General features: G+C 43.0%; 11 protein-coding genes across 11 annotated transcripts; 5 read left to right on the top strand and 6 right to left on the bottom strand.

Annotated features, from left to right (window-relative positions):
• Nucleotides 1–10: 10 nt before the first annotated feature.
• On the bottom strand, nt 11–865 carry Bfra_008316 (uncharacterized protein; the record flags this gene model as incomplete). The annotated part of the gene is made up of 1 exon (XM_037338679.1): nt 11–865. One exon carries the CDS (start codon nt 863–865, stop codon nt 11–13), a length of 855 nt encoding a protein of 284 aa, XP_037191985.1.
• Nucleotides 866–2,309: 1,444 nt separating this feature from the next.
• Bfra_008315 (uncharacterized protein) lies at nt 2,310–3,071 on the bottom strand (the record flags this gene model as incomplete). The annotated part of the gene is made up of 2 exons (XM_037338678.1): nt 2,310–2,621; nt 2,916–3,071. 2 exons carry the CDS (start codon nt 3,069–3,071, stop codon nt 2,430–2,432), a joined length of 348 nt encoding a protein of 115 aa, XP_037191984.1. The 3' UTR covers nt 2,310–2,429.
• A 1,240-nt stretch (nt 3,072–4,311) lies between these two features.
• Bfra_008314 (uncharacterized protein) lies at nt 4,312–7,341 on the bottom strand (the record flags this gene model as incomplete). Its single annotated transcript, XM_037338677.1, has 1 exon — nt 4,312–7,341. The coding sequence occupies one exon, from the start codon at nt 7,339–7,341 to the stop codon at nt 4,312–4,314; it is 3,030 nt and encodes a 1,009-aa protein (XP_037191983.1).
• Nucleotides 7,342–8,970: 1,629 nt separating this feature from the next.
• Nucleotides 8,971–9,708, top strand: Bfra_008313 (uncharacterized protein; the record flags this gene model as incomplete). Its single annotated transcript, XM_037338676.1, has 2 exons — nt 8,971–9,156; nt 9,328–9,708. 2 exons carry the CDS (start codon nt 8,971–8,973, stop codon nt 9,706–9,708), a joined length of 567 nt encoding a protein of 188 aa, XP_037191982.1.
• A 951-nt stretch (nt 9,709–10,659) lies between these two features.
• Bfra_008312 (putative agmatinase 1 protein) lies at nt 10,660–12,168 on the top strand (the record flags this gene model as incomplete). Its single annotated transcript, XM_037338675.1, has 6 exons — nt 10,660–10,797; nt 10,846–10,942; nt 11,010–11,087; nt 11,142–11,259; nt 11,319–11,851; nt 11,915–12,168. 6 exons carry the CDS (start codon nt 10,660–10,662, stop codon nt 12,166–12,168), a joined length of 1,218 nt encoding a protein of 405 aa, XP_037191981.1.
• Nucleotides 12,169–12,633: 465 nt separating this feature from the next.
• On the top strand, nt 12,634–14,818 carry Bfra_008311 (putative duf726 domain protein; the record flags this gene model as incomplete). The annotated part of the gene is made up of 3 exons (XM_037338674.1): nt 12,634–13,108; nt 13,178–14,261; nt 14,335–14,818. 3 exons carry the CDS (start codon nt 12,634–12,636, stop codon nt 14,816–14,818), a joined length of 2,043 nt encoding a protein of 680 aa, XP_037191980.1.
• A 524-nt stretch (nt 14,819–15,342) lies between these two features.
• Nucleotides 15,343–16,404, bottom strand: Bfra_008310 (putative vesicular-fusion protein sec17 protein; the record flags this gene model as incomplete). The annotated part of the gene is made up of 4 exons (XM_037338673.1): nt 15,343–15,757; nt 15,831–16,137; nt 16,194–16,317; nt 16,372–16,404. 4 exons carry the CDS (start codon nt 16,402–16,404, stop codon nt 15,343–15,345), a joined length of 879 nt encoding a protein of 292 aa, XP_037191979.1.
• Nucleotides 16,405–16,713: 309 nt separating this feature from the next.
• Nucleotides 16,714–17,601, top strand: Bfra_008309 (putative duf726 domain protein; the record flags this gene model as incomplete). The annotated part of the gene is made up of 1 exon (XM_037338672.1): nt 16,714–17,601. The coding sequence occupies one exon, from the start codon at nt 16,714–16,716 to the stop codon at nt 17,599–17,601; it is 888 nt and encodes a 295-aa protein (XP_037191978.1).
• A 1,040-nt stretch (nt 17,602–18,641) lies between these two features.
• Nucleotides 18,642–19,959, top strand: Bfra_008308 (putative integral membrane protein; the record flags this gene model as incomplete). The annotated part of the gene is made up of 6 exons (XM_037338671.1): nt 18,642–18,812; nt 18,856–18,892; nt 18,948–19,171; nt 19,231–19,460; nt 19,513–19,535; nt 19,589–19,959. The coding sequence occupies 6 exons, from the start codon at nt 18,642–18,644 to the stop codon at nt 19,957–19,959; spliced, it is 1,056 nt and encodes a 351-aa protein (XP_037191977.1).
• Nucleotides 19,960–20,657: 698 nt separating this feature from the next.
• Bfra_008307 (uncharacterized protein) lies at nt 20,658–21,114 on the bottom strand (the record flags this gene model as incomplete). Its single annotated transcript, XM_037338670.1, has 2 exons — nt 20,658–20,911; nt 20,967–21,114. The coding sequence occupies 2 exons, from the start codon at nt 21,112–21,114 to the stop codon at nt 20,658–20,660; spliced, it is 402 nt and encodes a 133-aa protein (XP_037191976.1).
• Nucleotides 21,115–23,822: 2,708 nt separating this feature from the next.
• On the bottom strand, nt 23,823–25,228 carry Bfra_008306 (putative aquaporin 3 protein; the record flags this gene model as incomplete). Its single annotated transcript, XM_037338669.1, has 6 exons — nt 23,823–23,929; nt 23,993–24,154; nt 24,227–24,490; nt 24,546–24,712; nt 24,763–24,849; nt 24,933–25,228. The coding sequence occupies 6 exons, from the start codon at nt 25,226–25,228 to the stop codon at nt 23,823–23,825; spliced, it is 1,083 nt and encodes a 360-aa protein (XP_037191975.1).
• Nucleotides 25,229–27,050: the final 1,822 nt, after the last annotated feature.

The raw sequence follows: 27,050 nt of genomic DNA, 5'->3' as shown, positions 1-27,050 counted from the left end.
AAACTCCGAACTATCTTCTTCTTCTACCTCTACCACCTCTTGGACCAGCTCCTCGTCCCCTATCGCCACCACTCCCATCCCATCTACTATCCCACCCATTCACAATCACATTCATACCCCCATTTCCAAATCCCATTCGTCTTGCATTTTCATTTCCAACCTGAGGATACCCAAATGGAACTGGTAAGCCCGGTAGTGGTTGTAGTGGTCCATAAGCTGGTCTATTGCCCCCGAGGTTTCTCGTAGGAAAACGTGCACCTCCTGTGCGAGGGATGTAGGGACCGAGTGGAGGTAATACACGTCCTGCGCGAGGAATGTGGGGAGTGTGTGGACCGAACACTCCTCCGACAAGAGGTTGGATGTGGTTCATTGGGTTATGGGGATGTGGATTGTGAGCTTGCGGATGATGAGCTTGAAGATGATGAGCTTGCGGATGAACATAAGGATGCACATAATTAACTGGAGTATGTAAATTTTGAGCTTGACCTTGAGCTTGAGGTTGAGCCTGAGCATACATTCCCAATCCCGCACTCACATTCCGAGAAGTTCCACCTCCACTCCCACCCCTATTTCCACACCCCTTTTTTAGATTCCGACCCTGAATAGCCGCCCTCGCAGCACTCTGTCCCGAGGCTGCCCGCGCACTCGCCACAACCCCTCCACTACCACTAACATTAACATTCTGAGCACTTCCCAACTGTGTTCCTACTGCACCTCCCATATCTGCAGATCCATGAACTGAACCTTGTGCCTGATCCAATGGGATAGGGATCGTGCGATTGCGATTGCCACTCTGAAGTGCGTATGCGGGTTGTGTGGGAGCATTGTAGATATTTTGCGCGGGATTTGGAGTATGGATTGTCATTTTTTAATTTTCTGATATATTTTCCTGAAGATTGGTGTTTTGAGAATGGATTGTAAAGAAGATTCTCAGATTAAGATGAAGGGAAGTTGAAAGTATTAAGAGGAGGGAGTTTGCAGGTCTTTTATATCTCCAACTCGCTACCTTGTAGTCCTCTCGGTGCAGTACGAATATAGGTGAATACAGTATTAACCTTGGAATACATCGATTCATATTCTGAACACTACAAATCTTATTCAGATTCAGGGTGTTGTGTATAAAATATGGCTGTACATAGTATATACGCTTCGTGATAACCTAGGGGCTGGTACTACAGCCTCCCTTGTCAGGTGATTGTAATATCGAAACCGTGTCGAGCTGCAGTAACTTCACTTGAGCATCGTGAATGTGTTCTAGCCTCAATAGTTTGGCAAAAACCAAGCTAAGTTTACCCACCAATTCATGCCACCATCACCTTCTTCAGTTCACCCCCCAAGCGAATTTCATCTCACCATAAATCCACATTCACCTGACCTATCACTCGTCACATTCTTGTTCCTATTCCCATGCCGCCAATAACAGAAAACTCAAAAAGACAGATATTAATAAAAAGGTTTAGACACTCAACTCAATAACCAACAAAAAAACAAGAAAAGCTACCTAATACCACTCCGCCCCCTGATTAAACGAGATCTACCCCTTCCCCCCTCTCAAAGAACTTTCAGCTAAACCCCTCTCCTCTGAAAGAATATACTCATCAATTGAATATTCACCTTCTTATCCCATAACATAACCAATCGTATCCTATCCCATACCTTCTTATCCCATCACAACACCCCACAACACTCATCTACCAATGTATCACCATTGCCATCATCATAACCATCACATTTCCTCCCCCTAATCCAGATATTCAGATCTTAAGTTCATTCTGTTACATTACATTTCCCCGACAGAGTATATAGCTAGTCATCATAACCATCAACTTACCTACCTAGATACATACATACCTAGATACATACCTAGATACATATATACCTAGATACATACCTAGATACATACCTAGATACATACATACATATATATATATTCAGTATTCACAATATGCCATTCCATCCGATTTCATCACCAGTCCATCCATCTTCATCCAGTAGTGACCAGCTTGATTATGGACCCCTCCAAATCATATCGTCCACCTGCTATCGTATTGTATAGCTACAATGCAGCACGGAAGAGCGGATCTATTTGTTCAAAGGGAACAAGAGATTTGAACAGTAAATTATATATATTCTTGGCAAAGAAGTAAAGCCTGCTTTCATTATGATGTGTATGTGTATTCATGAGATATATATCTGATCTCGCATTCAATCCGTGCATAAGTATGTATGTATAAATCTTCATGATTTCAATACATCTCCGATCCCACCTCTCATATCCCTAGCCCATCCCTAGCCCTCATACGCCAATCCTTCCCAAAGCGCCAACCAGACTCCATACCAATACCAATCAAATAAGTTCCTCATCCATTCTCATTCTTATCATCATCTTCTGTCCTTCCGTTAATATAGCACTATAGCACTATAGCCCTCTAACCAAATTTCCTTGTTCCTCCCTTCTCTCCTCCATGAATCGTCGCCCCGGCATTTCCCTTCCCCTTGGTCTCCCCAGCATTCTTTCCATCCTTCCCCTTACTCTTCTTTCCCACTCCCAACAACTCCAGATGACCTGCTTTCGCACCGAGTGTTTTTTCCGTCATAGCTGTGAGACCTGCTGAATGTTTCTATTTAGGTAAGTTCTGTTAGCTGAAATTCTTTTCATATAACTTCCAGGATCTTTTCTCTCTCTTTTCCCAATCTTCGTGGCATCTTTGAAGCAGCAATCATTAGTGTAGAAATCAGACAGGTACTTAAACTCGTCAAAGAAGTCTCGACTCTTTCGAGGAGACCACTAGGAAAGCCATGCATATGTAAGTGCGTCATCATATTTCTCCTTTTCCCTCCTCTGTCTCCTCTTCCCCTCTTCCCTTCTCTCCAATACAACCGAAAAAAACAATAGAATAAAAAAAACAACGAACCTTCCTCAAAACCTCACTCCTCCTCAATCCATCCTTCTTTGCCTTAATAACCCTCTGTCCCTTCTTCGGTCCCAACGCCGCCTTTTTCCCCGCTCCATTCGCTCGATTCCCGCCCGCCAATGCGCTTTTCGTCGACTTAAGTGCGCCTTGAACCATTTTGACTCTATTCCTTTCTCTCTCGTATATTCAACTCTTCAAGTGATCGACCGGTGCAACGGACTAGATGTGCTTCGATGTAGAATCAATGATGCTTTGCCTCGATGAGTTCGTTGGTTCTGGCCCGAGGGATTTATTTTGTTTCTCAAAATATAAGTATGCGATCAATTGTCTATCAATGCTGCATTCAATAAGATGAGCACAATAATTTACAAGATTGTGTATGTGCAGCGAAGCTTCTTTGAATGTGCGGTTCAAAGTCTTGTGTTGCTCATTTTCTCAAGCTGAGCTTTTCCGAAATAATTTTTAAATAGGTGGAGAAACTATTTCGCGGAATGCGGCCGCTAGCTCTCGTTGGCATGAGTGTCGTTAATTTTTCGCTTCAGATCTCATGACATTCACATTTCAAGCCTCAATTTGATCATTAACTTTTGTATATTATATATTCATTCCATTTCATAATCTAAGAATTTTAATTTTAATCATACCACCTGCTCATGCATCTCTCATCACGTAGCTCATTCAAACATCTTCCAACCACAACTCGTTCGCTTCACCTCTCCATCAGAGATTTTGATACCACGCTCGACCAATACCTCCTGGCTCCAGCCAGCATATGTAAAGACACCACCTCCATTTTTCACTGATAGCTGAAGCTACCATCAAAGCTAACAGATTTCTGAATTCCAGAGATGCTTTCATCGTTAAAATAGAAGTAAAACAAAAGCAGACTATGAGCTTGAGCATAAATAGAAGAACTTGATTCGGAAAGTATCAAGTCGTAAAACGATGGAGTATATCTTTCATCATCAGCCATCTAATTAAGGAAAAAGTCCTAAAGTATCCATCATCCATAACTTTATCCATTCAATTGCCAATAAACTCATGAGAAAAAGATGACAGACGAAACATCCAAGCCTGCTTGATGCGTCATCATTGAAAAAGAACATGGAAAGGAAACACGTCGGAAAGAAAAACAAACACGCAGCAGATACAAAATAGTACATGTAGAAAAGCAAAGTAAAAGCTGGCAAAAAAAAACGTCAAATCTTTCCTTCATAATACATGTGTTGGTCGTAACTTTGTTGCTTTCATCCATATGTGGTGATAATCCCACATTGTCCAAGAAATCGTTCAGATGCGCCGGTATTTTCGTTTACCCAATTCTATCAAATCATTCATTCGTTAATTCCACCGGGTATATCCATCCTCATGCTGCATCATCCACTTCTCTGCTTTTTCAAATCACATTTCGCGACTCTGCGCTTCTTGATTCCAAGACCTCATCAACCCCGTTTCTCAATCCCCGGGGTCCACTGATAGTGGCTCGCAACTTTGCATTTCTCTGTTCTCTTCTTCTTTCACTGAGCTTTTTCCCGAGTCCTTTCAGACCCACATACTCAATCCTTAAACCTAATCCAGGAATTGTGTGAATACGACCACCATTTCCCTCTTTGAAGCCATGACCGAACTCTCCAGGCTTTGCTTCACGAAGAACTCTCTGATCTGCTTCTCGTCTTAATGTGTTATTGCTTCTTTGCTTTACAACTCTTAAAGCATTGCCACTAGGAGATCTTCGCATTGTCTTTCGATCCAACGGGGCTTGATTGTAATCTTCATTGCCATAAGATAACGGAAGAATCGCAAATGTACGTTTTAATTTCCCACTAAGGCCACGTTTTGGTATCACACGTCGATTTCCCGGACTGTGATACTCAGGAAAATAATCCTCCTCGTCACCTGAATCGTTCTCATTGTCTTCTAGATCGTCCCAGAAATTGGCTGGTCTCCAAAATGGGTGTAGCTTGCTGTCATCAGCAGGTTGATCGAGAACCGATGGATAATGTGAAGAAGGATTTGCCTCTGGTTTCGAGGTTTGAGTTGAAATATCTTTGCGACGACCACTCAGTGAGAATGTGCGCTTTATCAAACCAGTTTCTGGTATTACAACATCTGAATAACGTCGGTTGGTAAAAGCACGGCGAAGAGAGAAGTTACGTTTGAGTTTGTCTGACGAGGATGGTCGATCATCATCATCTTCGTCCATTCGAGCATCGAAGTCAAACCCTAATTGTCGTTCTTCTGCTGCTCCAGGCGACATATCAGATGGAGTTGGAGGAATGAATTTGATCGCCGGTGGTTCAGGCGGGGCACGAGGATTTCGCAATGGTGAGACAACACCATCCATTGTATGTAGATTTTGCGGGGGAGTTGTAGGACCGTTATTAGCTTCGCCATTCACCTCAACAGTTGGCTGTGTGATCAATCGTCTTAAAGTGGGAGGTGATGGCTCGGATTCCCTGTGTATCATTGTCCATGACTTGTTTTGATGTGGGACCATCGACACTGCCATAGCCTGCGAGATTTCAGCAGTTGTTGCTGCAGTACCTGCTGTTTCGTACGATGCTTGTGAAAATGGTGTAGCTTGTGTGGATCGCCGTGCATGAAATTGTCGTTCGTCAGGATGATCAATACTTAGTCGATTATGATCCATGCTTGAACGAGCATGTTGTGGCTCAATCTCTTTCTCCGAGACAATAGGCTTTGACGCTTCTACTAGATATATTTTCAAAGAATGCTTTTCCTGAAGCATATTGTGAGCTTTGAGGCTCTCCGCAGTTAATGAACCAGCTCTCGAAGTGTTTCGGCTCGTTGGAGCGGAAAGTGAAGACCTTCGAGTTGGGATGCTTGGAGGATAATCGATAGTATGTACAGAATTGCTCGATCCTGCAGATTCTGACATTGTACGTTTATTGGTAGGTCGCATGATATCAAAATATCCAGGCTCATTTGTTCTCGAAGACTGTGACAAGGGGGCCGACCGTAGGGAATTACTCCTTTTAGTTTGTCGACTACTTGTTGAACGTAGAGATGGAGGTTTAGAGGACTTTGCCGAAGACATGCGATCTGGAATGACCACAACGGGTACTCCACCCTCACGTATGATCTTTCTGCGCGATTTGTGACTCGAAGCAATGCTTGGGGTAGTATTCGATGCCAAACTTCCATTGTGTCTTTCGGGTATTCGTTCGGCTTTGTGCAATAAACGATGGTGTTGTTCACTCGATTTCTCAGATGGTGTTGTGGAGCTTATCGTCGATTCAGTTGAACTAAAATCCCTCAATCCAATCTGCTTTTTGGTATGGCGGAGGGTTCTCATTCGCGAGGGAGGTACATCAACGACAAATGCTTCAACGACTGTAGATGTGGTTGAGTGACCAGACATGGTAGAAAACCTTCTTGTATCTGATAATGCCGGAGATTCTGTGGTGTCTTTTCGTACCCTGGGCCATGTGCCACCTTTTGACGTGGGTTCCACCCTATCTTTCTCCAGCCGGTGGCTTTCGAAATCCTCCTGTAAAGGTAATCTTCGAACAGTTTTCGTGGCTTCTGTCAGTGAAGTCAAATTATCTTCCCCTACTTCGCCATTTGCACCTTCTTCGTCAAAGCTGGTATTCCTATCTTTGCGCTTCCTAACTACTACATTCCTCATGAGATTATCATCCCATTCCCGTTCCACCTCGCTTATTTCTCCTTGAGAGGTAGCCCATTCACCATCAAAACCGCCAAATTCCTCCTGTAATGATGATATTTCCTTAGCCTTTGGTGTTGCAGAACCCTCGTTGTCGGATTCTAGACCCAAGCCCAGCCCGATTTCTTTACGAGGAATTTGTAATACTTCTGCCTCAGAGGGGTTTGCAGAGGGAATTCGTGGTCGAACTGTGGATGTTTCATCCTCGTCTGACGAATATAAAATTTCCCGCGCTGTTCGGAAGGAATCTGTTCGCGAAGAGGGATAACGCGAGTTTGCTAATGCTGGGCGGAATGCCAATGGTGGCATTGCGCGTGGAGGTGTGACATCGGGAGTGGGTGGACTTTTTTGAATTGTTGGCGTGGTCGGTTTTGACTCTACGCTGGAATCCTTCACAGACTGGATCTCAGAATTCGGCGCGGGTATAACAAGAATACTGCTGGTGTCAGATGATTGTCGCGAATGCGCTGGTGGGGTTGGCGGAAGTAGGGGAGCGCCAATCCTTTTCGAAGTATGCTTCAACATACGCGGATTTGGATTTTCGGAATTTTGTGACGGCGTTGATTCTGCTTCTGCACTTCTATCGCGAGATTTGAATGTTTGTGATTGAGACGACAAATCGGAAGGACGGAACTCTCTTGGGTGAGGTAGGATTTTATGCCTTTTCAATAAAGTTGTTCCAACACTTTGTGCGCTATTTGGAGCTTCAGAAGAGCTTCCCAGCTCCCGGGACGGCATCCTGAGCCAGTTCGTCGTCTGTGTGATGAGCATAAAGTTGAATAAAAATGGGGCCTTCTAAAAAGAAAATAATTTTGGGAAAACCCTGTGTTAATTTTCGAGTTTGTTCTTATTTCAGCAGATTATTGTTCTCATAACGAGAAGATCGGTAAGTTGCATAAAGGTAGTCCTCGTGGTATCGGCTTCGTGCAGTATCGCAAGTTGGCAGAAGGCATAAATTAGGCCGAGTGGTGAGGAATGTGAATGGTGGTAGTGGTTGCAGTGGTTGTTGTAGTGGTGGGCGGTGGTGGTGAATTATTGTGGTACACTTGGCTAAGAATGCCAAAAATTTATGATTGAATAGGTAGTAGAGAAAAAAAGGAAATTCGTAAAATCGTGTCGATCCAGTCTCGACTGAAGAGGATCAAATGATGTGTAGATTTTTATTGGATATTGGTGATACACTTTTGAGGAAGATTCGAATCAGTATAGATTGCAGGTTGTAAGTTGTGTGTTGCGATTATGGGTTGCAGATTGTGCTCCACGAAGCCCTCTCTCTGATGGGACAACAAGCTCCAATTCTCGAATCCAATTCAACCATTCATACACTCTGAGACGTCGAGTGCATTTGGGACTGATAGAAGTGAATGTGTAATGGATTCGAGGGCACCAGTATAATATCGAAAAGAAAAAGGAATGGAGTGGAGCGGAGTGGATAGCTGCGTGTGTGTTTAGGTGCAGAAGAGTAAACGTTCGAATTGAATCAATGACAGATGGCAATGCGAGGTGCCTAACAAAAAGAGGAAAAGAAGCAGAAATCGAAACAGTCAACGTTGTCCAATTCTAGATGGATGGATGGAGAAGTGGAGATGTGAAGTTGTGAGATCTTATTCGTCAACTTTATCATGTTCCCAAGTTTTCTCGTGTCTTATGTCGCCGTGCTATTTATTAGATGTGTGAGTGTCTGGAGTACGACCTCACGCCTAGCATGTATGAGTACCCGGTATGTAAGATGCCCAGGATGTCGCGAATCCTCGTGAATTACTGAATCGTAATAGGGTTTTGGGTAGCCATTGAGCTCCTTCAGCGCGTCAATTGGTTGGAAGGGTGGGGGATTCTAGTGCGTGTGCGTGCTGCAGTGAGTGAGAGTGAGGTCTGAATCCTGCCTGTAATTGTATTTCCAAGTGTCAAAGCCAACGGCAGAAGTGGTTCACTTCACTACATACAGGCTACAGCTAACAAGTACAGAGTACAGGTGTACATCAAGCGTTGGGTATAAGTAGGTCTGTACGACAACTTGGCCTTTTCTTTTCTTCTCTTCCAGGTTCTTGCCATACAATATAATATGGTGATGCTTCCTTTTTGAATCATCGCAAGCCGTCTTTCTTTTCGATCAACGAATCAAATTATCAAGATGCCATACGGAAACACTCATTATTTATTATTCTTTCCAAAGGAGGAAGAAGGACGATAGACCCTCGTGCATTCACCTGCAACCGACCACCAATTCTAGATTGACGAATAGGATCTATCAAGATCCATCATGCATATGGATGCAAAGGATTCGATTTGTGTGATAGGAAGGAATTTGACGGCTGAACAAGATTTTTCTTACGACGCTCTTTTTCTGACTTCCTTACGCATTGCATCATGTCTCCCGACGGAAGCGTCACGCTCGAACCTATTCGGGAGAAGGATAGGGAACAAAAGAAAATGGAAATTAAGATGGCTGGTATCAAAGTTTTCCGATTCATTAATGTTGAACCTTCTTTGCTTGGGCTATATATACTTGGGAGTCCACACAGGGTAGAATTAACCTGCCTTTACCCCTCGCTTGTAATTGATTCGCTGGCCTTCTAGCCCGCTTCCAAGGAAGTATAAATCCCCCCTTCAGATGAACGATGATCGATCTGTTTACTACCTGGGTAGATAAGCTCACCAAGATTTTAACCAAAACGGTCGATTGTATCTTCATCTCCATCTCCATCTACAAAAACATTTCATTAGATTGCTCTGCACAATTCCACCCATGAAAAGGAGAAGGAGGAAAAAATAAGGAATGGTTGCCTCCGTATCTATTTGGGTCAGAGGGTTCCATTGTCCAGCTGGACAGACAGACATACAAATCAGACAGCCAGACAACCAGACAGCGCCGTTGAGGTGCAGAAAAGTTCAAACATGGTTCCCTTTGACTTGGGCCAAAAGGACCGGCCCAGAAACGGAGTCAGCCGCAGAAACTCGCGTACCGAGTGCACCACGTGTATGATTAGCCTAGGAGTCGACATCCACGGAGGAGTACATCGTACGTCACTTGGATTACTTGAAAACTTGATGCTGCTTTTAATATATGATCTTGCATTGTATCGTTTGCCAGTCCAGTTATCATAATATGAACGCTTCTACTTGTATTATTAATCGTCCACCTAGTGGTTGACGACCGCTCGTCTTGTTTTGCACTCCGGTACTCCTTTCAGAATCTTTTGCCATGTATTCTGTCAATTGTTTAAACGATTGATTAGGTAATGTAAGGTTATCCATCGATTTCTTTCCTCAATAGAACGTGAAAATATATCACAGGGCGCACATATCAAATTCTTTCGATATTTCAAGGAAATGCCGGCGCACACACCTGGTCCTATCATTTCAATTTGGTGCCTCAGGCCCTTTACCCCAACCCAAATGCCGCTTCCTGGGGATTTTCTTACCCCTCCTTGTGATAAAGCTCCAACTTTCTTATCATCTCTATCTATTACCTCACTACAATAATCCGATAACACGGATTTATCTACCCAGGTACTTTGAAACTGAATGTCGTGATCTTCATGATCTATATACATTCTTTCCACATCGAAGGAGCTTTACCCAATGAAACAAGACTCCATTCTGTTATTCACCGCATCATAATCTGTGATGGACTTCCTATCACAGTTACACCAAAACCGTTTATCTTTGCATCATGCAGATTTCCACGGGAACCATCTTCTAGATTCTGGATACTCTTCATCCAACCATCATTTGCTCTGGCTGGCCGCTGGCGCCGGTTTACATAACGAGAATATCAAAGCATTATCCATCAGCACTGATTTCATTATTCACGATTGCTATCATGTATGTTGCCGGCCAGATAACCATTATGCGATTTATCAGCATTTGTCTATCGATCCTTGACGGGATAAGGCCATACATAGGCATCAGACCAATTGGTCTAAGATAATTGATGTGTTGATCTACAAGGCATTGGAGTCTTGCCAGCGCAGAACGTCTATAAAAACTCACGAGAACCTCTAAATCTCGTATCTTCATCTCATTCTCATCAATTGTGAAATTTTATCATTCATAATGTTGACTAACGTCCTCACCGTTGCCGCATTATGTGCAAGTGCATTGGCGCATGGCGACCATGAAAATCAAGTTCCAATTGCTGGACCACACAAATCACTTTGGTACAACACTTTACCTGGTGATGGAGGAACCCAAGTACGTTTATTGGGAGACAATCTCTGAGAGTTGGCTAATAAAATTCAGGCCGATTCGGTGTTTTCGGGCATCTCCACGTTTGGTAGATTGCCATATTTTCCATGCCTGGCAACAGATGATGTGAAATATGACATTGCGTTCATTGGTATGTCTTAGTTTCTTACAAGGCTTTAACGTCTCGAGGAATCGTACGCATATTAATTTGCTTGCAGGAGCTCCGTTTGACACCGGAACTTCGTACCGACCTGGAGCTCGATTTGGTCCATCAGGAATTAGGCAAGGCTCAAGACGTTTGAATCTTTAGTACGTACACCTTTGAGAGGGTTGCTAGTATACATCTCTAGATGTGCGTAGGCTTACATGCTTGTTTTCACCCAGTGGAGGATACAATGTTCCTCTAGCCACCAACCCTTTCGATAGTTGGGCAACAGTAATTGACTGTGGAGATATTCCTGTCACATCGTATGTCTACCTATTCATCCACTAATATAATTATGTCGTTAAAACAGATTTTATCTTAGCTACGATAATTCATGGGCCCTTCATCAAATCGAAGAAGGCCATAACTCCATTCTCTCGCGTGCCCCCGCAACCGATGCCAAGAAACTCGGACCTGCCAAAAATGGTAAAACTCTTCCAAGGGTTATTACCTTAGGGGGAGACCATACAATTACTCTCCCTCTTCTTCGCTCTATCAACCGTGCATATGGTCCTGTTTCCGTCATTCACTTCGACTCCCACCTTGATACCTGGAAACCAAAAGTATTTGGTGGAAGTCCGTCGAAAGTTGCTTCCATCAATCATGGTACTTACTTCTACCATGCTGCACAAGAGGGCTTGCTTGCAAATGATACAAATATCCATGCGGGTATCAGGACTACTTTGAGTGGTCCTAGCGACTATGAAAATGATGGGTATTGCGGTTTTGAAATTGTTGAAGCGAGAGAAATCGACACGATTGGCATGGATGGTATCATCAAGAAAATCCGAGAGCGTGTAGGACTTGATAGACCTGTTTACCTATCTATTGATATCGATACTCTTGATCCTGCCTGTAAGTCTGCCTATTAATCATTGGCTCTTGTCCTACAAGAACAAAATGCTAATCTCCTCAAAGTTGCTCCCGCAACAGGAACTCCAGAAACAGGAGGATGGTCTACTAGAGAACTCAGAACCATTTTAAGAGGATTGGAGGGTATCAACCTGATTGCCGCAGATATTGTCGAAGTAGCCCCAGCGTATGATACGAATGCGGAACATACTACTATGGCAGCGGCAGATGCGCTCTATGAAGTACTCAGTTTAATGGTTAAAAAAGGGCCGTTAAGTATGATGATGGATAAGGTTATAGAGGACAAGATCGAAATTTAAGAGATTAATTCGTCAGAGTTCCAATCCTATATTGGCTAGCCTCTATGGTCAGGCCGAATGTTCTAGGAGGTTTTTGCAGAGAGGTTTCTGAATGGGCAACGCGATGCAGTTTTAAAATCAAGCATCATCAATTGAAGAGAGAAGAAAGAAATGAAAACTATATCACATGATTACGATAAGAGCCGGGAGCACTCCCATACTGGCCCTAAAGCTACAATCGTTGTGTAAATGAATGATTTCGTGACATTTGGGAGCCTGAATCTATAAATATCTATTTGAATCAGGTATGTATATCTACCTACACAGTCGCGAGAATTTCTACGTCATCGAGTAGTCGCGTTTACGATAAGATAAGACATTATGTCATCGGCGTCAATCGATAGATGCTCAACGACCGAAATATACAAGTGGTAAACAAATGCGACAACACTTTCCCCTCAATTCTCGCAAATCTAATCAATAATTATGGCTCCTTGGTCATCGAAATCAGAGTCGTCTCAAGACCATGAGCACGATCTTAGTACCATGTTGGAAATAGAGGAACGTGTTGATCTGACACTTCTCATCGCCAATATTACAGAGGTCATGCAAAAGCAGATCAGTGATACTTTTGATGCCTCGATTACCACAGGCGAAGCTCCAAGCAAAGCCTTGGAAGTTGGAGATAAGAATCCTAATACTAATGACAGCCAACCAAATGAAGAATCCGAAGAAGAGGAGAAAGCTAGGAATCTAAGAGAAAAGAGAGAAAAGGAATTGTCGGCTCCTAAAATGTTGGAGCTGAAGCGTGATGCTCTGAAATTTTTCCAGGAATGGCAAGAAAGTGTGGTATCAAGGATTGGATCGGTTGTCAATAACCCTAAAGAAGTCACGGAAGATCAGAAGAAGAAGGCCAGCGCAAATGCTACCCCTGATGCAGATTCAAAGACAAAGGTTGTTAGTATGTACTATCAATGATTGCTTCAAGCTTCTACCTACTTTGAGATAAGTTGGTTATTAACTCTTATAGAACAAACTACCAATGTTGTGGAAGCAGATGCGGCTTTAGTAGAGCTTTACCCACCGACGTCTACTGCTCTCTACTCGTTACAGGAAGAGAAAAGAGTAATGCTCCTACACGCCATGCTATTACTGCTTCTTTCATTAGAGCACTACACGGCGCATTCTCGTATTCTTTTACTCCATATAGCATCATCTCTTCATCTTCCCCTTCACATCCTCGCCGAGACAGAGGTGAAAGTCGCACAGGGACTCCTAGAAGCCGCCAAGAAAATGTCCGGCAACGAAGAAACACAAAAGAGAAGCGAAGAGAACAAAGTAGCTCGAAGATGGAAGGTCGGACTCGCGGGTGTTGCAGGCGCCGCGATAGTCGGAGTTACAGGTGGTCTTGCAGCTCCACTTGTCGCAGGCGCTCTAGGAACTGTAATGGGAGGACTAGGTCTTGGCGCAACGACAGCTGCAGGCTTGCTCGGAGCTCTAGCGGAAAGTGGAGTTATTGTTGGGAGTCTTTTCGGTGCTTATGGTGCTAGTATGACGGGAAAGATGATGGATTCGTACGCGAAAGAGGTTTCGGATTTTGCATTTCTTCCGCTGAGAGGATCACCACATCAGAAATCTGTCAAGGAATTGGCAGCAAAAGACCGAAGATTAAGAGTCACAATAGGTGTTAGCGGATGGCTGACCCAGAAAGAAGATGTTATTACCCCATGGCGTGTACTCGGACATCAAAGTGAGGTATTCGCACTCCGCTACGAACTCGAAGCCCTATCCAAACTCGGGACATCATTAGAATCGGTGGTCAAAAGTGCAGCTTGGTCTCTGGCCAAGAAAGAAATCATTGCTCGCACCATCTTCGCGAGTTTGATGACCGCTCTGTGGCCTCTCGGTCTATTGAAAATCTCAAAAGTCGTCGATAATCCGTTTTCCGTCGCGAAAAATCGTGCCGATAAAGCGGGCTTGGTTCTTGCAGATGCACTTATCAATAAAGCGCAGGGGGAGAGACCAGTCACTTTGATTGGTTATAGTTTGGGAGCCAGACTAATCTATTCATGTCTGATGAGTCTGGCTGAACGTCGAGCATTTGGTTTAGTCGAGTAAGTTAATCCTCTATCCCTTTTCATCCCACTCGCATCCTCTACAATAGTATATTTACTAACCTTCAAAAAGATCCGCAGTCCTAATCGGTGCCCCCGCTCCCTCTGACGCAGCCGCATGGCGCGCCATGCGCAGCGTCGTCTCAGGACGTCTCGTAAACGTCTATTCCGAAAACGACTACATCCTCGCTTTCCTCTACCGCACCAGTAGCATCCAATTCGGCGTTGCGGGTCTACAACCCGCGCAAGATGTGAAAGGGATTGAGAATGTAAATGTGAGTGAGATGGTCAGTGGACACCTCAGGTATCAGTATCTCGTCGGCACGATTTTGGAAAAGATCGGATGGGAGGATATTGATGTGGAGGAGGTGGCGAAGGAGGAGGAGACGTTGGAGTTGTTGGATGAGAGAGAGAGAAGGGAGGGGGAGGAGATGGAGAGGAAGGGAGGCGGGGAAGCGGATTTGGAGGATGAGGCGAGGAAATTGGAGAGTGAGGTGAGCAGGAAGAATGAAGAGATGAAGATGCAGGAGGATGTGGAGAAATTGCATGTTAATTGAGAAGGAGATGCTTTTACATCGTGGAGTTGATCGGGACAGGCTCGAGATGAATAGACGATGGATGAGGCTTGGAGCATATTTTTATTCTCATTTTTATGATCAGCGCATTGTATTAACCATTTTTTTATACTCGATATTTAAAAAGCACACATGTAGGATAATTTCATGATCAATTTTTTGATAACACTTCACTTCACTCCATTAGATCTACAGTTTGCAAATCTTATTCCTCCTTCTGCCCTCTACTCTTCATAATTTATATCATATCTTAGTTCATCTACCTGGACTAGGAAGTGGTTCACCGGAAGACATGACTTTCGTCAAATATTTATTATGCCTCAAGCACACTGACCTAAAACTTGGGTTCCAATAATTGTATAAAGACTAATCACTTTCGTATAGATATTTGTTTAGCCAAAGCTTAAGACCATGACAATGTATTTCTCCGCAGCTAACTCAAAAGATATCACCCAAAACCCAAACGCCAAACGAAAAGAGCTAATTCTAACTGAACAGAGTTTTGATCATGAGAAATCATCACCCTTCTCCTCAATCGCACCCTTGATTTTCAACAAAATTGTCGTCTTCCACTTGTCCAATTTGCTCATTTGATCATACTGAAATAGTTTGTCGGCGAATTGTTCTTGATCGCCTGCATCAACGGCCTCGGCGAGGTCGATTAATAATTGATGTTCCCTTGTGCTTGGGAATGTTGGATCCATGTCTCTGTACTTTTCGAAAGCTCGCCCGGTGGCCACTGTATCGCCGACAGCTAGATGACACAGACCGGCCTTGAGAAAATAATCCTTTACCGACCATTTCATGAGATTGTTCGAGACGGAGGATGCTGCTACTTTCTCGAAATGCTCGATGGCTTTATAATAGTCGCCATCGAGAGCGGCGATGTCGGCGACCTTGAGATAAAGTTTATTGGCCAATCTGTGGATATATCAGTACATATTCATAACTAATACCAATAGCCTTGGTGTTAATAATGGAGGTCAAAACTCACGCCTCAGCATTGTCGGCCTCGAACCAACTAGCAGCTAATTCATAACTTTCAATTGCCTTCTTCATATCCCCAATCTCCATCTCATATACTTCTGCCAAATTCTGCTTATGCGTGGCAGCTCTCCTGAAATTTCCTTTCGATGTATAATGGTTGATCGCAACGTCTAAGCATCGAACCGCATCTAGTGGTTCCCCCTTTTTGTATACCTTGAAGGCTTCTGTGAGCGTATTGGCAGCATCGTCGGGTTCGTTCAATTTGTTGGTTTGGATATCGGCAGCGCGCTCAAAGGCTTGTCCGGCTTCCTTGTCTGTAAAATGGGCATCAGTATAAATCTAAAGGTGCAAAGACTTGGGAAAGTGTTACTTTGCTTTTGCATGCGGAATGCATTCGCAGCTTGGTTATATAATTCAGCAGCATTTTCCCACTTCTCCTGTCGTCCACCGAAAAGACTGAAGCCACCAGAAGCACCTGCAACTGCTTTATCTGCCTTCGAGAATGGTCAATATGAAGCTTATCGAGCAGCAGATGGTGGGTTTGGTACCTTTTGCATAAGAGTGCGAGGATCTTGTGCCATGATTGCGATTTTCTGTGTTGTATTCTTTTGTGCAATATATGTCTCGTGCCAAAAATTATCAATTAATGAGTTTAATCAAGAGTTGTACGTATTAATGAGTTGTTAGAGTTGACATGTGTTCGTGGTTTTGAAGACAACTCTTGCAAGGGTTGTTTGTTTCTAGTCGTTACGCTCTGACATAGCCTTGCCCCGCCTGCGATCCACACTAGCGTACTTCTGGGGAACGCATGGGAACATTTTATCAAATTCACAATATAAAACAATTAATGATTTTCATGAACATCACGTTGTCACCTAATTGACCACAGAATGTCGAGATCAGTATGTTTGCGTTGTCGCGCATCGCTGCGACACTCCTTTTCTACCACAAAACACACATACGCCCAAAGTTTCCTTCCCCGAACATACAGTACTTCAGAAGCCCCTCGAGAGACATCTGCAGTAGGTGGAAGCTCATTACCTAAATCAGGAAGTAGCACAGGTCGTTTTGTGCCGCGGAGTGTAAAGCTTCACGGAAGTAAAATAACGACACCTCTGACCCCTAAGCCGGAAGATCAACAAGTCCCAGTCCGCCGAGTATATGCTCGAATAAACGTGGATCTTTCTCACCAAAAGACAAATATCGATGAGCTCCTATCAAAGCCCACTTGGTCCGTTCGATCTCTGTTACCATCTCCGAATGAGAAGCCTGCAGAAGAAATTACCGTCAAACAACTTCATCATTTATGTCGACTCTCCGCACTTCCTCTTCCCAAAACACCGGAAGAAGAAAGGAAATTACTAGATACACTACATTTACAATTGCATTTCTTGAGGGATATTCAGAAGGTCGATACCGAGGGTATCGAGCCGCTAAGGAGTATTAGGGATGAGACGTTGGAGGCAGAGGCGCATGAGTCCATTGGATTGCAAACTAAGGAAATCCAAGAAGCGTTAAAGAAAGAGGAATTTAAAGGAAGAAACAAAAGACCGAGAAGGCAGCCAGGGATCGTGATAGACACACAAGGTGTAGAAGAGTGGGATGTTACTGGAACTGCGACTGAAAAGGTTGAATTTGGGGGCGGAAAGTATTTTATCGTAAGAAGCGGAAAGGAAGCTACGGAGAAGAAAGTGGAGGGGAGCAATCGATCGGGAAAGGAAGCAGAGATTCTTTCGAATACAGAAACAGAAAAGCTTGAGACGCATGGTGGTAATTGATGGAAACATGTTGGAGATGATTTTAGAATTGATACCCCATTTGCAGCGCCATAGCATTCAGGAAAGTTACCCTGTATACCCTATTCCTTTTGTTTCCTGCGAATATTCCATGGCCATTGCTATGATTATTCGTGCAATATTGGAAGCATGATCCGTAAACCTGCAGTCTATTGTCAAGACGCACGATCAGTCATAGGAATTGAGACCACTGTGCGAGTCGATATTCCCTTCTCAGCCAACCCGGATATTCAATTGATCAATACTGAAATGGCCGAATTAAAACAAACACACATTTAGGAAATTCAAGGTCTCCCGCTTTCAGGGTAGTGATGGCTATACCTATCAGCTGTAGATTATCACTACACAACGGCATATAATTTGAGATAGATACGGGTGAAAATTCCAATTCCAAGCATCAGAAGATATTTGGAAGTAGTATCAAACAAATAATTTGATCATAGAAACTGGCTTGACATTCAAGGCTAGGGTGTAAATCGGTTTCTGCGTCATTCTGATGGTATTAATGCGAGGAGCCGCACTATTGCGATGCTTTCACATTATAATAGTCCATTATTTACAGAGCCAGGTACGACTTCTTCATATTGGGGAAACTAGCAAGTGTTAGAAGCCTATGCAACATGTTTAATGGCGTCGTATTCAACTCTCTGGAAGAAAGCTTAATATTACATGAACCATTCTCTTCAGACATTTAAACGATCAGTTCATTCGTGTCTCTGAAAGGGGAACGATTTTCTTACCGGCCTAATAGTCGTAGTCGGCTGAATATTAGAGCCGGCTTTTAAAATCGGCTATGTAGAACTGCAGTGCTACCCAACTTGCATACTCAGCCTCCCATTCCATGAGCAAGGCAAAATCAGTCAAACGAAGCACATTAGTTTATAAGAAGCATGTACTTTCCGAGTATGACATCTCCATTGAGCTTGATATCCTTTACTATTATTTGAATATATACCTTTTAATTTCTTGACACTCTCATCTGGTCTCCGCATTTTCCCAGATAGCGCAAGCTACCAAAAACGATGAACGCATCTGTTACATATCCATCGTTGGACAATTCTCAAATTGCCAATATAGCAGCATGCAGTGTGGTATATGGACTGGCCATTGTTTGTACTGCAATCTCGATTTATAACAAGGCTCGCAGAAAGGTACTATATGTCATCGATGATGGGCTTATGATTCTTGCAGTAGTGAGTCTGAGTCAAACCACCAAAAACGTTGCTAACATAGCAGATTTCGTTGACTGGAGAGCTTGCGGGATATCTTTACAGTATTGTGGACAACGCTTGAATTGATACTTTGCATGCACGCTGACTAGTTCATAGGTATCAAGCTTGGGTTTGGAAAACATATGGAAACTCTTAGCGTAACTTCCATCACTACTATCTACAAAGTCTTCTATATCTTAGAAATTCTTTACATGTTCACCGTTGTTGCCGCGAAGATTTCCCTTTCGATGATGATCTACCGTATATTCCACGCGGACCGTTCGACTAGGATAATTTCTATAATCTTGATTGTTTTGACGGTGTGCTATTTAGTTGTTGCTGTTAGGACCATCCACTTTACTGTCGGCTATTTTTCGAGAAGCTAACGAGGTAGTCATAGCTCGGGGTTACAATCTTTCAATGCATTCCTGTTGAAAAAGCTTGGAGTGATCCTTCGTCTAATACACCAGGATCCTGTATGAATCTTAAAGCCATTTATCTTGGTATCGCTATACCAAATATTGGAACGGATTTCGTTTTAACTCTTTTGCCAATTTACTACGTCATGGGAATGCAAATGACAACTGGAAATAAATTTAAAGTTTGTCTGGTGTTTTCGGTGGGAAGCATGTAAGGTATCCCATATTTGAGTTTATGGTGTTTTTCTAACACCGTCTTAAAGTGTCACTATCAGTTCTATGCTGCGTCTTTGGGCACTCATAGACCTATACTATAACCCCAAGATTTTACATACATAGGCCCTCGCCCACAACTGTGGAGTTTCATTGAGACAGGAATGGGTATTGCGATATCGACCGGATCTCCACTCATAATGCAGCTTGGAGGTAAATTGTTAAACTTCCAGAAATCATCACTGGGCCGACGCATGAATTTTACTAGCAACAGAACAGCGCGCGAGGATACAAAACTAGGACGACCAGAATCAATGACTTTACCAGTTATAGCAGAGTTGAATAAATCAGGCCAATACAGCATTGAAAACTCCGACCAACAAGCATGGCCAGTAAAACTATATATCTTTGGAAGTCTGACATCTCGGAATGCAATAGAAGTATGGGTGCAGCAGGAAGTACGGCAAGATATAGTGGAACCGTGGCACTGGGTTTGAAGACGTGATAGGATGAGTACCCTAAGAATTATAACCAGACGGAAGCTATGCGAGTGACAAGCGAACTAGTGAATTTTCCTTTGCTAGAAAGATAAGGTTGTGGGCACAGTTTAATCAAATACCTAGCTATACATGAAATGGCTACATGATGCATCTCATTCTTTTTCTTTTTTGGTCTTTTCGATATTTTTTATAGTCCTAAAGTTAACTGCAGGTGCTCTGTATCTAGTTACTGAGTTTTCATCTATTCTCCAATCAAGAATGCCTATAAATCAGTAATGGAATAAATGAACTCAACATCAGCATACACATAACACATTAGCAATCTTGAGCGAACGAGTCAAAAGGTCATGGTTGTGATCAGTAAGATTTCTTATTAGTGATAATATTAGAAGCTGCCGCTCAGGTAGAATACCAAAACAATACTTCGCTGAACCCAAAAATCAATCTATTTGACTCTCCTCAGGTTGGATACAGATCATTGCCCTCTAGTTCCTCCAATATTCATTTCCACTCGCTTATAACTATATTGACTTTATCTTTGTATCCTGGAGCTCGTCTGGTTAGATTTAATATGAGGTACAGAAGAATTCGGGGGCGTATTCTGTGCAGTAATGAGAGGTCTTTGAGTGATAAAAGAAGTTTGGCACACCCTCAGGCCTCTTTTTTCACTTTCAATTCATCGAAATACGAGCGACCTACCTTCTGAGCTCGAGTATTCCGAGTTCTCTTACCGCCCGTTCGGCGAAAAATCCTCGAGCTTTGTACTTCAACCATTCGAGATCAGAGGCATGCCTTATTTCCTGTTCAATCCTCCGCCTCATTGCTTCCTGCTCCTTTTTGGGGCGAATGTAGAGGGAACGATGCCCCGTTATGTCCACATAGATACCAATTCCATCGCTATCAACGTACATCTCGCCGCCGTCGTAGTAATGAGTATAATGGTGCCCCGCTGATGAATCGTCAACTTTCGACTCAAAAATGTGGAAGAGGGAAGGATGACAAACTCCCAAAACTAAATCTGCGATAATACTTCGACTTCTCTGTAAGGTTGAAGTATGAGAAAATACACTCGAGATCAGCCTTTAATTCGGTTCGCTTGCGTCGCTTTGGAGGTGAGATGTGGTTGACAGGGGTCCTTAGGCTGCTTGCCATACTTGTTGAATTTCGGGTTGAGTGCTGACACAATATCAAAAACTTTGACAGGTACGAATTACTATAGTTTTAAAAATATTTCTTAAGTATAGCTGGATCGAAAAATATGTGATGCAATATTTGTGAGTGTATGGCTAAAAGAAACAGTCAGCTTTCGAAGATGCTGAAGTAGTTACATGTAGTCTCATGGCATCGCACTTCCCTCGCTGCTGTCATTGCATTTCAACCCATGAACTAGGAAGCTGCTTGTCTGGGCCTCTCGATATCTTGGGGTATGTACGATCTCAGTCTTCTGGTGGCAGCCTATTACTTTTGAATCTAGATATTCACGGCATGGTCGTTGCTCATGAGTGAGCATCCTAGAATCAAAAAGCCGGAAAAATTACAAGCTCCATTGTAAGGGAACTGATCATTTAAGCTTCTACCTATCGCCATGGTACTGGGAAAGCACGACGATAAGATCAGAAGTTTATTCATCTATAGTTGAAGAAGCCCAGAATAGGTGAGGTTAAGTTTCGGACAAGAAGAAAATTGCATTATTTTTTACCGCCTTTGGAAGTAAAAAGTATCAAGAGGCAAATTGTGTATTCATATCTTTTGGTTACACATTTCATCTGTACTGCTCAGCCAGTGAATCTGGCTGAAAAAGCATGTCACTCATTTTCCTTAAAGCTGTGATCATGAGTCTTTCTAGGTGGCTATTGACCAAGGGCCGCCACCCCACCCCGTCGACACTGTAGGGGTAGCGATGCAGACTTCACCTCTACATATTAACCATGCAATGACTTACTGAAACTTTATGTGTAATACAATACACTGCAGCCCCGGGCTTGTTTGGTGGGGGCTCTGCATTTTAACCTCCACTTATTGCAAGATCAGAAGCCAAAGAAGGCTTTAGCATTTTCAATTCTACATTCAAACTGTAGAATAATGCAGTGTTCAGCACAACAGCAACTTGATAGAATCTGGCTGGTGCCTTCCACGAAATCAGGCCAAGTCACTGGGAGTTTCCTTCCCAACTCGTAAGGTTCTTTCGCATTGCAGGGTCCAATATTGACTTGACCATAGCCTCTCATGTTTCGTATTCAAACTTCTTCTTTCTTGCTGCAAGAATATCTCTTATAGAGGCCTTGAATATTATCTTCGAAGAAATCCAGTGTAATCACATTCGAGACGACTATCCGACAATCCATTTAATGATCCAAACATTGTTCAAGCTTCACACCATACTAATCTCTGATCGGTGTAAAATCCTCCACAATCTGATTGTTTCTGTGCCTGCCCGCTATAATTATCTCATCTTTAATGCGTCTCATGTCAATGAGCAGAACTTCGGTTAGAAGTGGATTGTCCCATACCATGGGCGTTATCAATGATTGAGATCTGCGCACTACTTTTCTCCTGCTTCAGAAACGCAACATTTAATATTGATAGAAGCGATCTACAATTTTAAAATACGATTATGCAAATATGAATAATGATTATCAATAGTCTGAATCTGCATGCATCGGCTGAAGGGAGCTGTGTAAAGATATGGAAATGAGCTTCACTCTGGACCAATAAGTACTTAAAAGGTTAGATACATTCCCCAAATAAAGCACTTGGATTAAGCTCGCAAGCAGAATGCATGATGAGATCATCTTTCAACCAATCACGCTACAAGAGAATCAAATTTTGTTACTATTTGTCCTAAAAAATACACTCTATTTAAGCGAGAAAATGCCAAAAGTTACTAATGGCATTCTTCCAGCGAAAAAATTGCTATCGGCAATAATGGACCTATTTACAATAACGCAGAATTATTACCGGGCCGGAGAGAGAAGAACATCTGATATAGGAGTAGGGCGGGGTGTTGCATTACGACAAGCGTGAGAACTATCATATCTGGAGGCCGGAACCAACTAAATCTTCATGGTCATCTCATCTGTCATTTTGCGCTAAATTCCCCTACAGCACTATCTCCACATAGCCAGAGGCACTATAAATCGTTGTAACTAGTTCTAGCTTTGCTGTTGTTGACTTCATTTCACATTATCATTGACAGATCTGCAATCGTCACTTAATGACAGTTCTTATGAACTATTCATCATGTGACTTGAACTCTCGTGTAGCCTGTTGGGTGACGGGTAACGTGGACTGCGAATTGTAGTGGCTGTTTGAGTGTATTATGTAAATAATAACTTTGTGGTCTAGTGAATAAATTTCTGATGAAAATATCAATGTGGATGAGATGAACAAAATCACAGTGGGGCTGGGTGCTTAGCGGGAAGCTAAAGGGGGGCCAAGAAAACATCAGAATCAGTCTTGTTGCAACAAATTGACATATCATGAAACAATTTGACGGCTAATGATATGATCGCGTGAAACTCCACCACATCTAACTAAATACAGATCCAGGAGATATAGTGCTTGTAAATTGTTTGATTAAAGGAGTTAAATTTTAGGATTTATTGAGAGTTGCCGAGAAGTTCCTGTTCATTTTCCCGACATCTTAGTGTATGATTACAAGTTTTAGCCCATAAGAAGGCAGAAATAGCCGGTCAGCTCCTTTGTTTCCTTCCTTGTAAAGTTTACCGTTGCCACCGGTTCAGTACTTGAGTTTCTAGCTAAATGTGTGCAGTTCAGTCATCTGACGCAACAATGCCCTTCTCTTTAACGTACAGAGAGGATTAGCATCGGTACCAAGCTTCTCTTTTCTCTCACCGGCTTTATACTGTGGAGTCTACTTTCTTACTCCCGAGACCCCCAGGCATAAGCCGCTTCAATCCCATCCAAGGAGTATTGATGGGGCTCTCGCCAGTGAAGATAAAGACATCTATATCTGTATATCAGAAAATATTCCCTAAAAGCATGAGTATGAAGGATAGTAGGCACATACCATACAACCAACCTCCAAACAAGCATCCGAAAAATGGCGCTACCATAGGTACCCAAAAGTAATAGTTTCCCGCGCTCCATACTTTGTGACCATACCCAAGGAAGTAGCTCATCAATCTTGGACCAAAATCTCTAGCCATATTAATTGCATATCCTGTTTCCCCTAATGAGGAGTCACATATTAGTATCTTGGCTATCTATAGTGCGATAAGTGAGTTCAAAAAATACAACTTACATCCAAAGCAAGCTCCAATACCGAAGATCACGAAGAAGAGTCCAAGTGGGGTAAGATTTCCAGAACCTAAATTACCATTGTCTTGTAAAGCGTAGATACAAAACATAAGTATTGTACTTGCGATGAACTCCGAAAAGAATTGTCCTGTTTTTGTCATAAAAGGGGCGGGGTAGGTACAGAATATGCCTGCAGATGATGTGTTGAGGCCCACAGTTCGAATGTTATTCCCTCCTTCGAACATATCAATGGCAGATTTATAGTTTGCTATAAGGATCAGCATATTAGATCTTGGCTTTATAAAATATTGGAGACGGCATACCGTAGACCACGCCGGCGGCGCACATTGCTCCCAACACTTGCGCCAACATATAGATGGGGAATTTACGCCAGGGAAATCTTCGAAAGACGCAGTTTGCGAATGTCACAGCTGGGTTGATGTGGGCACCACTAACGCCTGAAGCATAGACTCCAAGCATAACTCCAATGCTATCAAAGCTTTTAGTCAATATACCGTTGAGAGTAGGGCAAATACATACCCCCATCCCCAAGATATTGATTGATAGGAGCCTTTCTCGCCCGAGCTAAGGATTACTTGCGCAACCACACCATCTCCAAACAAGATCCTATTTGAATGTCAGTGACTATTGAACGAGCAAAAAAGGGGTTGCATGTATCGCAGAGGCTTAAGACTTGAGTGGATTCTCACAAAATAAATACACCAAAGAATTCCGAGAACGGTTCTCGCATAGTATGTCGAACACGACTCCATAAGAGATCTGGCTTGGACTGTATCTCGAGTTCTTGTGGGATCTTATGATCGATTCCAGGACCATGTTCTGCATAAGCACCGCTACCTTCACTGGAGATCGTGTGCATGTTGTTTCCATCCAGCGTAGACTCGTGTGATGAGATGTCTGGCGAGGAGTGTTGGGACTCCATCATCCCCATGTGCTTGTCATTGCTAACGGTAGGAATGGGCGACCCTTGCTTATCTGGACTCATTTTGGGGAATCGAGAAAGTAAAGGCGTGGAATGGCGATTCTGTGAATTTTCACTTGGATATATGAGACGATGATGGACTTGCAAGAGATGGATGCTGTTCTATATGTAGCTTAGGGTTTTGAGTAATACAGTTTTGTATGATTCTTAGAGACGGAAAACACCGTGTTGTAGCTGAAGTTACCACCCTTAATGAGACGAACATGTGAGAAACAAGTCTGTAACATTGGAACTATCGCAACGCGATTATGAGTAGGGTAGCATACCGAGGCAGTAATCTAAACATCAAAACTTAGAAGCAAGCTATGTTGGCGCTTCTGAGTTGCATGAAGAGGTCAAGTTGCCGTTTTGGACAATCTTAGCAAGGAAAGACTTGGCCGTGCTAGCTGCCGATCTGAGAGGAGACACCAAAGCACCTCCATGATGCTCAAAACTCCTTCCTTGGAAGTGCGGAACGCATGGAGGAAAAATTGATTACATAGCTCAGTTTGAATTACCCGAGAGATTGTCATATTAATGACTGTGAATTCAGCTGCATCGGAGTGATCACAATGCGGGAAGAATCAAGGAATTGTAACATTGTGAGTATGTCAACGGCATTTATACCATGCTTTGGTGCCGACTGATGTAAATTGGCATCACCACAGCATGCTATGATGAGCTCTGGGTGACCACCACAGGATGTAAGAGGGGTGGCTTATCAATAACTTCGTTCTATTCTTGTTGCAACCAGACGGTGGTTGACGGCGCAGTCTTGGTCATTCAACCCCGCATAAACGATACCAATAGAGTATTAAGGTTAATCACATTGTGAAATAGATCAGTCCACACTAAGTTGAAAGCAAGTTCAATGGTAGTTCAAAAGACTGTTATGACCAAACCAAAAACACGTCGATCTCTTGAAAAAAGTAGTGCGAGCTATGATGGCATCTTCAAGAATAAGGAAGAGTGTGGGAGCGTCACCATCAACCTGTTAATCTTGTAATTCAATATTCTGCCTGTACAAGACTTCAACTTTCGAACTTCGGATGAATTCATCCTTTGTACATTCTCCTCGATGTAATCAATGGTATGACAGCATAAAATTCGTATTCACAAGAATGGTTCTAAAGCAATACTTCCAATCAAACCCCATCTTCCAGGTAGGTGTAGTCAACTTGACTGCCCGACGGGTAGATGTTCACTTATCCTAGTCTCGACTGTACAACTATGTGATACTCGACATCGTATCAATACTTTTCTCCGGATGATATAGACCTAATTTGTGGCACAGTACATGGAGATAGTTCCGGGAAAGCAGGCACGACGGTGTTGCCGATGTCTATGCTGGATGGCTAAGTGCATGAATGGTGATTGTGAATATATACCTCCTTGTTATTAAAATAATGCCAGCATTCACACATTCGCAGATTTCACAAATGCATGGCGTTCTATTATAGTGGCTCCAAGCCAATGGCTGGCGGATAACCGATCTGTTTTCGGAAGGCTTAAAGGATTTTTTGCTATGAAATTCACAACTGGCGACTCATCTCATAACTTGATACGTCGAAGGCGGCGCTTGTAAATTTTTGAGTAAAATGTCGTCCTAGGATTGATTTTCAATCATCAGACGGTCCCCCGACAGAAAGTCCTCTAGGATCATCGTTGTAGATAGCCTGGACTTTTAGATTGTCCCAAGCATTTGAGGATCATGTCGTCGGAATTCCTGGTGGGGCGCCATATGCATAACGACTCCTAAGATTTGGAAACGTTGGAATATCCCTAATGCAGATCTAACTTGAGTGGGGATGCTGACCCGTTTGTTCTTTTGGCGTTGGTAATCATT

This window comes from Botrytis fragariae (assembly GCF_013461495.1).
Source record: "Botrytis fragariae strain BVB16 chromosome Unknown tig00000061, whole genome shotgun sequence".
Taxonomy (NCBI): domain Eukaryota; kingdom Fungi; phylum Ascomycota; class Leotiomycetes; order Helotiales; family Sclerotiniaceae; genus Botrytis; species Botrytis fragariae.
This window is presented reverse-complemented; position numbering and strand designations above follow the sequence as displayed.